Raw genomic sequence first — 14537 nt, forward strand, 5'->3', positions numbered from 1 at the left:
CAGCAAAGATTATCAATTTGCCAAGGATAGTAACAGTCAGATACTGGAGAAAAGAAGATATGAGAAACATCTTTTATTTTTCTAAAGAAGTGAAAATAAGATCTCTTATATTTCTCACTCATAAGATTTTTAAACTTTAAAAATGCAATTTCCTTTTTTCAAAGCACATGCCATCTTAAAAAAAATCTTAGCAATGTACATTTGCACTCAAAGAAGAACATGCAGCACCATTGTCTTCTGACAAAATTCTGCATAAAACCCCACACAACTTTCTGCAAATTCTGTTCCCTCTTTATCATTTAGGGATTTAAACCACAAACATTCAGTGCAATATTTATTTTTTCTCATTTCCGTAGGAAACACAGGACCAATGATGTCTTCTGAGCACAACTGTTTCCTGATGGTTGAGCAACAGTCTCCCTCTGCCCTGCTTTAAAGGACTCTCTTTAACTTACTGATGTAAGGTACAACTAGAATCCAGTAAAACTTGAGGATCCAAGTGGAGGATGGAGCAGAAATACTTAAGGTGTACCCTGTGCCATAAACTTAGAAAAAAAATTTACACAGAAAACAACAAAAACCTCGGATTTTATCAACGCACCCTTTTAAAAAGTGTTTTGTTTTTTTTTAATTTCTGAAAGCAGCTTAATATGAATCAAAAGCAGTTCCTGAGTAACTGCAGTAAACAGTGTCTTTTTAAAAAATATATTTATATATATATATTTGCAACTTAGCTCATTTTGGTTCTGCCTTAGTTTACCTCCCCAGCTTTTAGTTTAATCAGTTCCTTTCCTTTCAGTTCACAATGTGCAAGTACAATAGCATCAGCTCTGAGAGTTGGCGTGGTGCAGACGTTTCTTGCACTTCTGTTGATCATCTGCATGTCTGTCAGGCCAGGTTTCCAGAGTCACTGTAGGTCACAGTTCTCTCAATCTCACAAAACCTGTAAGAGCCACAGACACCTCACGTTTTCTTCAGCAGACGCCGTGACTGCCACGTGTGGAGCTTGTTGTAGGCTGTCTGGAGCATCTCTTCTATGTGACTTACCAACTGAAAAACATAGCAGGACATTTAAACAACTGGGCTGGGAAGTCAATGCCTTTGATTCAGATCTGGCATGTACTTCAGAGTGCAGTTTCAAAGCTCACTTGCATTTCCCCAATAAGGCAACGAGCAAGCCCTCCGTGAAGGTGTTATCAGACACATTTTGTACAGAAACTTGAGATGATGGGGTACAGTAGAGGCTGGAAATTCACCTGTTCTGTCTAGGTTGTAATGTTTGCCCTGTCATTAACCAGTTACAGGACAACCTGAAAGTCTTAACTGTGTGATAGGCCTCAGTTTCTTCTGTCAAATGAGGCCAGGATAGTGGCATTCCCATTACCTTATAGAACATTTGAAAAATGCCTCATTCCCCTGAAGACTCTGATGTAGCAGGTCTGAGATGAGACCCAGGAATCTTTGATTTTCAAAAGCTCCTGCAGTTAATTTTGCTGCATAGCCAATCTTGTGAAGCACTTTCCTATGTTTTTTAGGGCCTTTCCAGCAGCTTGGAGTATCTTTGTGCAGCAGGGCAAGGATGATTGAGTTATCATTGAGTGTGTGTGTGTGTGTGTTGTTATTTAGTTCTGTCTGGAACTAAAAATGATACAAAAACCATCCTTGCCCTGCTGCACAAAGATACTCCAAGCTGCTTTTCTGGTAACTAATACTGTTATATTTTGAGAAAAACAGCTTAGAATGTTTAGGGTATAAAGACTTACTAAAAATCTTACTGATGCAGATTTTTCAGCTTTCAATTATAAAACTCCTCCTTTTGATTGTCTTACTTATGGATATATTGAGTCCTAAGTGTGTATATACTATTTTTTCCTATCATTTCTGAAAGGATTTGCAGCACACACACAAAAACAATCTTTTGTGGTTGCTCTAGTCTTGCATTAAAAACAAAGCTAAGCCCTAACCGGTTTGGCTCAGTGGATAGAGCGTTGGCCTGCGGACTGAAAGGTTCCAGGTTCGATTCCGGTCAAGGGCATGTACCTTGGTTGCAGGCACATCCCCAGTAGGAGGTGTGCAGGAGGCAGCTGATCGAAGTTTTTCTCTCATTGATGTTTTCTAACTCTCTATCACTCTCCCTTCCTCTCTAAAAAAATCAATAAAATATATTGAAAACAAAATAAACAAACAAAACAAAGCTAAGCCCTGGCCAGTTTTGCTCAGTGGATAGAGCATTGGCCTTTGGACTGAAGGGTCCCAGGTTCGATTCCGGTCAAGGGCACATGCCTGGGTTGTGGGCTCGATCCCCAGTGGGGGGTGTGAGGGAGGCAGCCAATCAATGATTCTCTCTCATCACTGGTGTTTCTATCTCTCTCTCCCTCTCTCTTCCTCTAAGAAACACACACACAAAAACAAAGCTAAAAATCCTGGGCACAAAGTGACACTTTTCATTCAGTACCTCATCCAGTACCCCACCCTGATGTAAACAATCAGGGGCTGTTGAATTTACTATCATAGTGGCAATTCTGCCTTTCATTGCGTTGCTAAGTTCATGCTTACTACTCTGGCTTTCAAAATATTTATCTCTTGTTGTTGTTATTAATCCTATACTGAGGATATTTTTCCAGTGATTTTCAGAAAGAGTGGAAGAGACAGTGAGAGACAAACATCGACGTGAGAGAGATACATCCATTGGCTGCCTCCCACACCTGCCTGGACCAGGGCCTGGGATGGAGCCTGCTACCAAGGTACATGCCCTTGACTGGAATAGAACCCGGGACCCTTCAGTCCATGGGCCTACACTCTATCCATTGAGCCAAACTGGCCAGAGCAAAAATAAATTTTTTAGGAACACATACATAGGTTGTAAATCTATAAAGAAAAGCATGGAGATGGTTATTAGAAATGCCTCATTAATCATGACCTTGATTATGAGTGAGGGGTAGGTAACTGGCAGGGACCCTCAGGGAATAACTATGGGTATGGAAATGTTCTATTTCTTTTTAAAAAAAAATATATTTTATTGATTTTTTACAGAGAGGAAGGAAGAGGGATAGAGTTAGAAACATCGATCAACTGCCTCTTGCACACCCCCCACTGGGGATGTGCCCGCAACCAAGGGACATGCCCCTGGCCGGAATCGAACCTGGGACCCTTTAGTCTGCAGGCTGACACTCCATTCACTGAGCCAAACCGGTCAGGATGGAAATGTTCTATTTCTTACTGTGATTGGTGGGCACACATATATTATTTTAAAGTTAAAAAACAGTATTCTGAGTTAGAGAAAAACAATGTATTCTACTCATTTACATGAAAACAAAGTTAGTCTCATTTTACTACATAGAAAAAGAAAATCAGGCCAAAATCAGATTGTTATCTTACGTTTGTGCTTAAATACTGTCTTCGAATTTTTTCTTGGAATGGGCAGAGCTTTGTAACCTGGAATCGTTCCAAATTACTTTTCATTTTCACTACCTACAAAAGGTGAAAGAAATAATGAATTACAATCTCAAAGCATTTATAGAGATCAAGATAAAAACGCACAAAGGAAGGTTACTTTATTATTATTTTTTTAAAGATTAACTGGCTCCACCAGGCAGAGAAGCAAGATACAAAAACATACTTATTATATTCCACCATTCATAGATCATTAATACTTTGGTCCATAACTCATATCCTTCCCGACATTTTTTAAAGTTTTATTTTATTATTATTGTTTTTTTTTTATTGTCTAAAGTTTTACATATGTCTCCTTTTCCCCCGATTGACCCCCTCAGCCATTCCCATCCCGGGCAAGCCCCCACCGCCCCAGTGTCTGTGCCCATTGGTTACGCTAATATGCATGCATACAAGTCCTTTGGTTGCTCTCTAACCCCAACACATCCCCTGCCATTTGTCTCTGGATCTATTTTTGTTCATCAAATTATGTTGATCAATATATCCCACATATGAGTGAGATCATGTGATATTTATCTTTCTCCGACTGGCTTATTTCACTTAGCATAATGCTCTCCAGTTCCATCCATGCTGTTGCAAATGATAAAAGTTCCTTCTTTTTATAGCGGCATAGTATTCCATAGTGTAGATGTACCACAGTTTTTTAATCCACTCATCTGCTGATGGGCACTTAGGTTGTTTCCAAATCCTAGCTATTCCTTCTTGACATTTTTTGTGCATGTGTATAAATGTATATATGCAGAAAATATACAGTGCATACTATTTTAAAATTTCACTAGGTTTAATATGAACATCTTTCAGTCATTAAATACTCACCCAAGTCATCATTTAAAATAGATGTATAGAAACATCAACGATGAGAGAAAATCATCGACTGGTTGCCTCCTACACAAGCCCCGACCAGGGCCCGGATCGGGGAGGAGCCTGCAACTAAGGTTCATGCCCTTGACTGGAATCGAACCTGGGACCCTTCGGTCTGCAGGCCGATGCTCTATCCACTGAGCCAAACTGGCTAGGGCTGGGTCAAGTCATTTTAAAAAAAAAAGATCATTTTAAGTTTTTTGTTCTTTCGCAGATTTTAGATGAAAATGCTCTTTGTTATCTTTAAAGATAATTTATTTGAATACTAGTGAGTATGAAAATTTCCTCTTAGGTTTATTGGGCCACTTGCATTCTTCAGTGAGTTAGTTGTCTGTTAAAATTCTTTTGCCTATTATTTTTAATAGGGCATTTGTCTTTCTCTTAAAAAAATTTAAAGAATAATCTATATAGTAAAACTACTACCATTAATACTATACTTTTCTATTTGCCAACTTTCCTTTAATTGGTTAACAAGGTTTTAGTGTTAAATAGCAAGTACTATATTTGTCATCAATCTCAGTTTAGATTTTATTACTCCTAAAAAGTATACCAAATAATTAATTATACTGATGTGACTTGTTTTAGGTCTCTGTTCTTTAATCATTCCTAGTGGCTTAGAGGTAAATACAAATTTTAAGATGTATGATCATATGTAATGGACCTGGTCTGGCCCTAAGTTTCTTAATCTTTAAAACTGGTATCAATACCTACTCCATCAGGATGCTGTGAGGCTTAAATAACACATGCAAAGCAGTTATTCCACTGTCTGTTACATGGTAAACAATACAAATTTCCATTTTCAAAATAATATCTCACTAAGTCACACTACTATAATAGCTGGCTGTGTTTGGAACTGGTTCTACCTTTTCTTCTAGGAATGGCGTATTCACAGGAAAGCAGGACCAAAAGTGCCGAAGAAGTTCCCCAACAGCCACATACAGGTGTTTCAATTCAGACTGAATATCATTTGGCACCATCTCTGCAAAAGAAAAGCCCATGGGATAAAAGCTGTTTTCCCGGATATATAGTCTTGGAAAGAAGGACATGCACTGGTTGCCAATGCCAAACCAGGATGTGCTATTCTGAGATGTTACTGATTTTGTGGCTGACAGATCACAGAATTTAAATTCCTTTGGGATTCTGGAAAAACTTTTAGGTTTCCCTTTATTCTAAGAGGTAGGTGAGGAAAAAGGAAAGCTTTTAGGGTGATATAGTGAGACTACGAATGTGCCACTTCTTGTAAAATTAAGACAATTCTGAAATCAAAGTTATTGTCTAGATATGTTTCAGGATTTGGATGCATAAAAATTACAACAAAAAACATCCCAGAAAATTTCCGAAGAAACACCAATAAACTTTTAGCCCTCCTCTTCTCAAAGTGTTCTTTTTAGACAGCAATAGAAGGTGGTCCAGCACATACGGTTTATGGCTTGCTGTGTCCCTCCCTGCATAAGTGCTCCTCCAGGTGACAGTGCTGTGATGGTGCTGGTGGCGGCACTACTTGAGAGAACCTGAAAGAAAACACAGAAAGTAGTTTCCCTCTTTTTTGCCATCTTTCTTAACATTTCAGTTTTATAGCAAAATGTTGAGTTTTATTACTGTATAAATATATAATTTATAGCAACCAGAGTGAACTACTACTTTTTACATAGAAACACGGTCTGTGTAGAAAGTGACTATATACCAATCTTCCAGGAATACTAAGCAAGTCCACAGGTACCCCAGAACTCACACACTTTTGCCTTGTCAAACCTTTTCTTAAGCACCAATTCAACTTAACTTGTGAACTCTTACCATTGAAGGTAAAACCGAGTTTAAGAAAAAGAAACAAGTAAATCAACATGTATCCTTGTTGGCAGCTGGGGGATCGAGGTGGGGTGGGAACACAGCAGAAATACATAATTTGTCATCAAAGAACTGAATATACTTAGCTAAAAGAGGAAAGAATGTATTCTGCACTGTGTCAGTATCAGCATTCTGGGACATAACTGACCTACAAGTGCCAGGCACTGTGGCTACAGAGGAACAAATCATTTGCTGAATAGCTTCAAGTGCAGGATTAGTGTGTCCAAAGTTTTTCAATGGAATTTTTGCAAGTATAAATCCATGTATGTATGGGCTGGAGAAAAAAAATTATGCTTGGTATCGAGTATAGCACATAACAACCATGAGTCAAGGGGACATGGAAGTTTACTTTGCTCCTATTTCCTTTTGTGAGAATATTTATAATGCATTGTAACCAAAAACTTGTGATTACTGAGCTTGCTGACTAGCTCCTGGCTGCACTCAGGTATATACACCTAAGGACACATAATCTCTTGGGCCTTCATGCCTCAATGTTTCTCAGAGAATAAAATCAAATCTGGGGGGGCAGAGAGGGTACATATGGGGAAGACTAGAAATACTTAAGACTAACCACAGGTTTAAAAAGTTAGGGGGGTTTCTTGGGCCCAATGGCCAGATATTGGACAATTACAATCTAGAAGGAAAGAAATGGTCAAATAAGCCCAAATGTGTGTGTGTGATATATATATGTGCATATATTTATTTCCTAGCTCTGTCTGCTGAGGAGACAATAACACAAGTAGCAAATTACACCCTAATAGCAATGAGTACACCCAATACTGGGATCTTGGTTTCTAAATCTACTCAGTACTAAAAGGAAGATTCTGTGACTGGGGCAGGGAAAGTATAAGATGAACCTGAAAAACCTATCCCATTGTGCCATAAAACATAAAATAAGGAGATGCTCAAAAACTGATGAACATTATCAGAAAGATACAGAAGCCAGTGCAAAGGGCTTAGAAAAGGTCTGACTACAAAGGGGCATGGGTACATTTGGGGGGGCAACAAAACTTTTTTTATCTTGATTGTGTTGGTGGTACACAACTGTGTATGTTTATTAAAAACCATAGAACAATACACTAAAAAGGGTAAATTTTACCTTAGTTTATAAAAAGAAAAAAAATAGCAACAACTTATAACCTATAGAATAACATAAGAATCCATGCTGATATAAGTAAATACAGGAGGAGGGAAGGAAATTCTTCTCTTAGTAGAATGTCAATTGATAAGACTGGATAATGAATTTAGAAAATCACCATTTAACCACCACCATGATAATAACTGTTTTCAGCAAGCATCATCAATGGATTCTAAAAAACTAGTGGGTAAAAGTTTGATGAGAAATAGAATATTTACAGTCTTAAAATAACCCACAAGATAATTATTAATTACAAAGGGAAAAATAGTAACTTTTTGGTGGAGAAACCAGGCCAATGCTACTCTAACCAAATGATCAAAGTTAATATCACAAGTTAGGACAAATAAGTATGTGCCTGCTGATGTGAGGATGACACATCATTTACAGGTTAGTTCTGTGGTGTTTCTGCTAAAAATACATAATGTGAGTCCAATGTTAAAGAAACATTAAGGAAACTCAACTGAGGGCATTCCACAAAAAAATGGCTTGTACTCTTCAAATATGAAGGTCATGAAGGCAAAGAAAGATCGAAAAATGATTCCATTTTAAAGGAGACTAAAGAGACATGAACCTGGCATGGATGCTGGACCAAGAAGTCTTCTTTTGCTATAAGGGACATTAGTGGTACAACTGGCGAAATTTTTGTAAGAACTTTAGGTTAGATAATACTTTATTAATGTTAACTTATTGTTTCTATAACTTTACTGTTATTACTTATAATATCTTGTTCTAGGAAATACGCACTGAAATATTTAGGAATAAAGGGATCTACTCTCAAAATTGGTCAGAATACATTTTTTGTAACTTCCTGTCAATCTAAGATTACTTCAAAATAAAAAGTAAATATAAGTCCCAATATGTGATGAGGACTACAGTAAAGTCAGGCAGGAACTCAGTGCCTCAGTATTTATAAGAAGAGAAATGGAAAAAACTCATTACGGGGTATGTTAAGGATTGCTTTACAGAGGCAATGAAATCTGAGGAGAGTCTTGAATATTATTAGTTTCCCATGGCAGAACAGATTAAGGGCATTCTAAGAAAAGAGAAAGCATGACCAAAAGCACAGGAAGCATGAAGATAGTATGATCAAACAACTCTGGGTAGTCTAGTGTGTTAGGCTGGAACACAGGACTCTTTGTTATGTGTGGAAGTGAATGGTGGAGATATGGCTGCAGGCAGAACAAGATGTGGGTTAAGGCTAGATTATAAGGGTCTGGTATACCAGACAAAGGGATTCAGATAATTGCTATGGCAACAAAAGGGGACAGTGAAGGTTTTTAAGCTGCAGAGTGATCAGATCAGATTTATGGTTTTAGAAATATAATTGTAATGGCAGTGTGAAAAACTGATCAGGTTTGCATAAAACAAGGTGATGAAATATGATGATCAACTAAAGTATAAATAAGGGTGGGGAAAAATGAAGAACAGATAATGAGCTCTGTTTTACATATTTTATATACTAAGGTCATGCAGAATAGGTAGAGAGTGATGACCAGAAGATATTTTTTGGAAGATTTACCAACAAAATTGTGTATATGGAAGGAAAAATTAGCAATCACAAAAGTCATTATTTTTTCATTATCGTATTATCCTCAATGTTTCTTGAATAAGCCAAATACCTTTTCTCTCTACCTCTTGATTTTTTGTATTTATTTAGAAGAAATATGTTTTTAAACACAATTAAAATATTAGTTATATAGTTGGTTGTGCACATAAAATAAGGAAGTAATTGTGTGTGTGGGAATTCTGATTTTCAAACAATACAAATAACCCACCTGAGTTAATTTGGGTGTATAAGCTTCCATTTCTTGTCTAATACTTTGAAAAGAATTAATAATATCCTGACTTGTTGCATACTGTAGTGACTGGATTGGAGTTGGACCATGATAATACCTAAATGTTAGCAAAGAAGAAAGAAATTACACAGAATAAAGGTGCTTAACATTTGTTTTGAAATATTTTAGCAATCTCAGTACATTTCCCTCACAGCAAAAAATGATAATACGGTTAATGAGATTTCAATAAGATGATTTATTTCATAAAAAGACAGTAAGATGAAAATAGCACAGAGAGCCAAAATTTATTTTCTTTGTTTTGATAATTTAGGATCCTTTCCTGAAATGCACAAAGTACATTTAAAAAAAAAAAAAAATACTGCACTTTTATGGTAACAAACTAATTAAATTTGAATACTATACTTGCAGAATATATTCTGCAATGACTTGTGTTATATAACTATTCTGCCTCAACTTAATTTAATATTGACCAAACTTACCTATCTGACTTCTTGAGGTTTAGCGCAATCGTTTTTATGGAATTATTTTTTCTCAAGTCTTCATATTCAATGGACTCTTGTAACTTCGCCTATAATTATTAACACAACACTTTTAATCATAACTTTCCCTTGTGAAAGTAATGAACATGAATGAAAAAGTAAAACTGTATGGTCTTCATAACATGAACTTCACTTCTAGAGATGACTGCTGTACAGGTGGTTGAACCCATTTTCTCACCAACCAATTAGAGAGAACACTTGTTTTCCCACACTCCAACCATTCTAATTACTACTAAACTTTTAATTGACAATTTGGTAGGTAAAAATGTGTATTTTACTATTTCCCCCCAAGTAAATGACTAATTTATACTTTTTCTCCAATTTAGTGTTTGTTTTTTAATTATTCCCTTTTTGCTTATTTTTCTGTGGATTAATTTTTGCTTAAATCTTTGATCCACTTGGAATTTATTTCAGAATAAGAAGTAAAGTAGGTAATCTGAGTTTCTTTTTACTAAATTATTAATGAGTCCTCCTAACTCCATTTGTAGAATAATCTGTTTTTTGCCCACTGATTCTGAAATGCCATTTTATCATATATTATATTTAATTCTTCCAAGTATTTGGGTTTACTTATGAACTCTTTTTAAAGAACAATTTCCTTTTTTAAATTTATTGTTTGATTTTTGGGGAGGAGGAAAGAGAAACATATTCCTGGGTGAGGATTAATTAAAAAATTTTAGGTTATTAAATATATCACAAAAAGGTCAATTTGAACACTTAGTATTTTATTTTATTTTATTTATTTTATTTTTATTTTTATTTTTTTTTATATATTTTATTGATTTTTTACAGAGAGGAAGGGAGAGAGATAGAGAGTTAGAAACATCGATCAGCTGCCTCCTGCACATCTCCTACTGGGGATGTGCCCGCAACCCAGGTACATGCCCTTGACCGGAATCGAACCTGGGACCTTTCAGTCCGCAGGCCGACGCTCTATCCACTGAGCCAAACCGGTTTCGGCGAACACTTAGTATTTTAAATTGCTCCTATTTTAAGAGTCTGAATAGTTCTCTTGTAGTACAGGAATAAATCTGATTTCAGCATATTCAGGGTAATACATCCATGAGTTGCACCTTACCTAGAGTCAGCCTATTTTATACTTTCTCAACTCTATACCTTTTAGCCAACTTCAAGGCATACTAATGTCATTACTTCTCACATATGCCAAGCTCATTTTGATTCCTGCTGTTGCCTTACCTAAGCTGTGACCCTATCAAACCTCCCATAATAATCCAAATCCTAAACTTCTGCCAGAGCATAGTTAAGTCACCTAACTTTCATACTTAACTGAAAGCTCCATTAATGTAAGAACTCTATCAATACTTCTGAATCTCTCATCCTACAAAACCCTCTTTAGAACAGAGGCAACTCTTGACTTCAAAGAATATCTAGAATTAGAATTTATTATTCAACATTGTGAAAATCTACACAGTAATTTGTGACAACTCTTTGACTACCAAGATCAACTCTACTTAGTGCAAGAATATTGCAAAGAAAAGCATCACTTCCTAGATTTCTTCTTTAATACCTATAACTTACATTTTAGTTTCACTTTTCTTAGTTCAGAAAAAATTTCCTATTGGCTTTGTTAATTGTAAAGTTTGTTCAAATACCTGTACAAACGTATTATCAAAATGTATTAAATAAAGCATAAGACTCACCCGCAACCCCTTTACAGAAATATTACCATTTAGCATGCTCTTTTAAAGGACTTTTTAAAGTTCATAAACTTCTTTTTCCCATGTGAAATTATCGGATACAATCTGCTCTGTGAACTATTCTACTTCATTCATTCATTTTATATTCTCTTTGGTTCCTATTGTAAATAACACAACTAGTATACTTTAAATTTTGTTTTGTAATTATTTTTTTGATATTTGCCTTATCTACAGACACTAAACTCTTTGAATACAAGAACTGTCTTACTCATTTTGTTTCCCACCATCTAATATTTTAGGCAACTCAAAGAGTTTTTTGAATTTAATGTTTCATAAACTGAACTACTGTTATGGCATATATTAACTCTTTTTAATTCAATTTATCATTAACTCATTTAAAGTCCTTAACGACTGCAGTGATCTTCATTATATGGATGTACCATAGATATTAGGATGTTAGCCATTTTCTCTATTATCTATAGTAATAAAAGTGAAACATGCTAATTAGACCGATGTTCCTTCTGGACGAAGCCGGGGCTGTGAGGGATGCCTGGGTCCAGGGTGCCAGAGGGAAGCTGATGCCGGCAGCCAGGGGAAGGAAAGCCTACTTGTGCACGTTTTTCGTGCACTGGGTCTCTAGTAATAGTATAATGAGCATTTGTAACTAAACGTTTGCACCTCTTTATTTTTAAAAAATAAATGTCCAGAAGTAGAATTAAGGGCATAAACTTTTAAAATTTCAATACATATTGCCCTAAAAGGAAACTTTATTGTAATTTATTTTTGTAACTGGGGAGGGAGGAACTTAAAAACCCACACAGAGTAATAGCCCTAGCAGGGTGGCTCAGTTGGTTGGAGTGTTCCACACACCAAAAGGTTGCAGGTTTAATTCCTGGTTGGGGAGCATGCAGGAGGCAACCAATCGATGTTTCTCTCCCACATTGATGTTTCTGTCTGTCTCTCTCCCTCTCTCAAATCAAAACATATCCTTGGGTGAGGATAAAAAAAAAAAAAACCACACCAAAAAATGACAAGCAAGCAAACAAAAACAGAGGAATAGAGTAACCTGGCAAAGTTGCAAGGAAAGAAGGAATATGCAAGTAGATAACTATCAATATTTAATAAAAAGACATATCTAGCCTTGAAATGCCAGGTTTAATATGAGGGCCAAATCCTATCTTTTAAAAACATTATACACAAAACTTTAGTTTTTCTTTCTCTCACACTGCCTTTGTTGAATACTCTTTCCCAGAAAACAGAACTATATGTCAGTATGTGCATATGTGTACATGTCATGGGGGGGGGGAAACACAAACAATAAAAATAGTTAACAGACTTGAGTCCATGGAAAGCTGGCTGGCAAGCCAAAACTGGGAAAGTACTTTTTACAAAGTTCTTCAATTTAAGCCAAATACTTAATGTGTTGGTTTGAAGAACTAAGTCATTTGATATAATTAAGTGTCAACATAAAGTACTAGCAATTATACATAAGGTATCTGGAGAAACCTGAGCCCTAAGCGTTCCCAACTTTTTACCCATACCCTTTTGACTGCTGGCTGAAAGCAGTCTGCATCTCTGGAATTTCCATCAATGCTGCTGGGCTCACCATTTTGTTCATTTTGTGCTTCTCTAAAAACAAGAAAAAGAAATTGATGTTAAAAACCACAGAACAAAATCACAACTCATTCTATCTTGAAAAGCTCAGTCATTGCACCTTGCATGTATACTTAACTGTTTCCTGAGACCTGCTGCTAGGACCATGGCACTGTGATGGTTAAATCTCTTGATGATGGCAGCATTACTATTCTCCTTTATGGATTTAGAATTGGAAGTAGATGGCACAGAGGATATGCCATAGCCCTACAAGAAACAATTTAGTAGATTAAAAATCAAAATAAAGTTCTAATTTTCTTATCTGTTACATGTTAAGCTGAAAAACATTTCTGTATGATGGGACTTTATTAATTCTGAACACTACTAAATATTTATAGGTAAACATTTAAAAGTGACAATATACACAAAAAAAATTAAGAAATACCACTAATTCCTTTACCATCAACAAAATCTTAACTTGCACTTGCATTTTTAAAGAGCAATTTTGGTCTTAGTTGGCAAGATATTAAGTAACAAAATACAGTGAAAAAAAGCACAGACTTTTGAAGTCAGATAGCTATGAAATAAAATTCTGACTTTATCACTTTTTCAATGTTTGTCTAGGTAAGCTCTATAAAATGGGATATTTGGAGACAAATGTTATAAAAAAAAAAGAGGGTGAGATAATGTAGTAACTGGATTGGGAAGAGGAGCTATTTTAGATAGGGAGGTTAGAAAAAGTCTCTCTGGAAAAATGACATTAAAATAGATATCTGAAAGATGGGTAGAAGCTAGTTAAGTAGAAGAGCAGGAAGAAGGAGCAGCAGGTGTAAAGACCCTGGGGTAGAAAAAGCTTGGGATAGATCTGAAGGTCATTATGTCTGGAGCATGAATGAGGAACTAGCCCAAATTGAAAAAGTAGTAGCAGGTAGAGGCCAAATCAAGAAAGGCCTTGTAGGAGTTTTGATTTTATTCTATATTCAATAAAAAGAAATTGAGGAGTTTTACATAGTGGAACATTATGAGTTAATTTATAACTCTTATTCCTAGGAGAGAATGATCTATGACAACAAAAGTGGAAATAGGAAGATCAATTAAAAGGCTAATGCAAGCAATGAAGCCAGAGATGGTGGTAGTCTACAGCAAGAGGGTGTAAGTATCTGTGGAGATCAAGAGATGTAGACAGATCAGAGATGTATTGTAGAGGACTTGACACAAAATGAATGTTGAAGATAAAGGATGGGGGGAGGGGGATCAAAGAGATCTTCAGGTTTTGGCTTGAGCAAGTGAGTCCATGGTATGTTCTTTAACTGAGATAGGGAAGACCCAGGAAGAAATGGTTTATGATGATGGGAATCAAAAGCTCCATTTTGGACATGTTACATTCAGATGTCTGTGAAATATCTAAGTAAAGATATCAAGTAGCCAGAAGGATATATGATTTTGGAGTTCTGGGATTGACAGACCAGTGCTATTTGGGATTCATCATTACATATTTAGTATTTCAAGCAAAGGCATGTAGAGAATGTATTCAGGAGGAGGCCCAAAGACAATATCCTGGGACAGTAACAACTAGAGGATGACAGGGAAAGAGGCACCAATGAAAAAAGGAATCAACCAACATTTCTTTCTTTCTTTTTAAAAAAATATTTTT

General features: G+C 36.0%; 1 protein-coding gene across 3 annotated transcripts in view; it reads right to left on the bottom strand.

Moving 5' to 3' along the window:
• Positions 1-615: 615 nt before the first annotated feature.
• Positions 616-14537, bottom strand: part of GTF2H1 (general transcription factor IIH subunit 1) — a 31965-nt gene continuing 18043 nt past the window's right edge. For 2 of the 3 annotated variants that reach the window (XM_070428196.1, XM_070428197.1), the window contains exons 8-15: positions 13023-13150; positions 12832-12919; positions 9573-9661; positions 9073-9190; positions 5735-5825; positions 5178-5293; positions 3379-3471; positions 616-1050 (exon numbers count right to left, since the gene is read on the bottom strand). In XM_070428196.1, the coding sequence (XP_070284297.1) occupies positions 964-1050; positions 3379-3471; positions 5178-5293; positions 5735-5825; positions 9073-9190; positions 9573-9661; positions 12832-12919; positions 13023-13150 (810 nt within the window). In that variant the 3' untranslated portion in view covers positions 616-963. Of the gene's footprint in view, positions 1051-3378; positions 3472-5177; positions 5826-9072; positions 9191-9572; positions 9662-12831; positions 12920-13022; positions 13151-14537 lie in introns of those variants that run through there. The other variant, XM_070428198.1, reaches the window with a different exon arrangement.

The sequence above is a fragment of the Myotis yumanensis genome, unplaced genomic scaffold (assembly GCF_028538775.1).
Source record: "Myotis yumanensis isolate MYYU_CA2020_CCGP unplaced genomic scaffold, mMyoYum1.0.hap1 SCAF_10, whole genome shotgun sequence".
NCBI classification, from domain to species: domain Eukaryota; kingdom Metazoa; phylum Chordata; class Mammalia; order Chiroptera; family Vespertilionidae; genus Myotis; species Myotis yumanensis.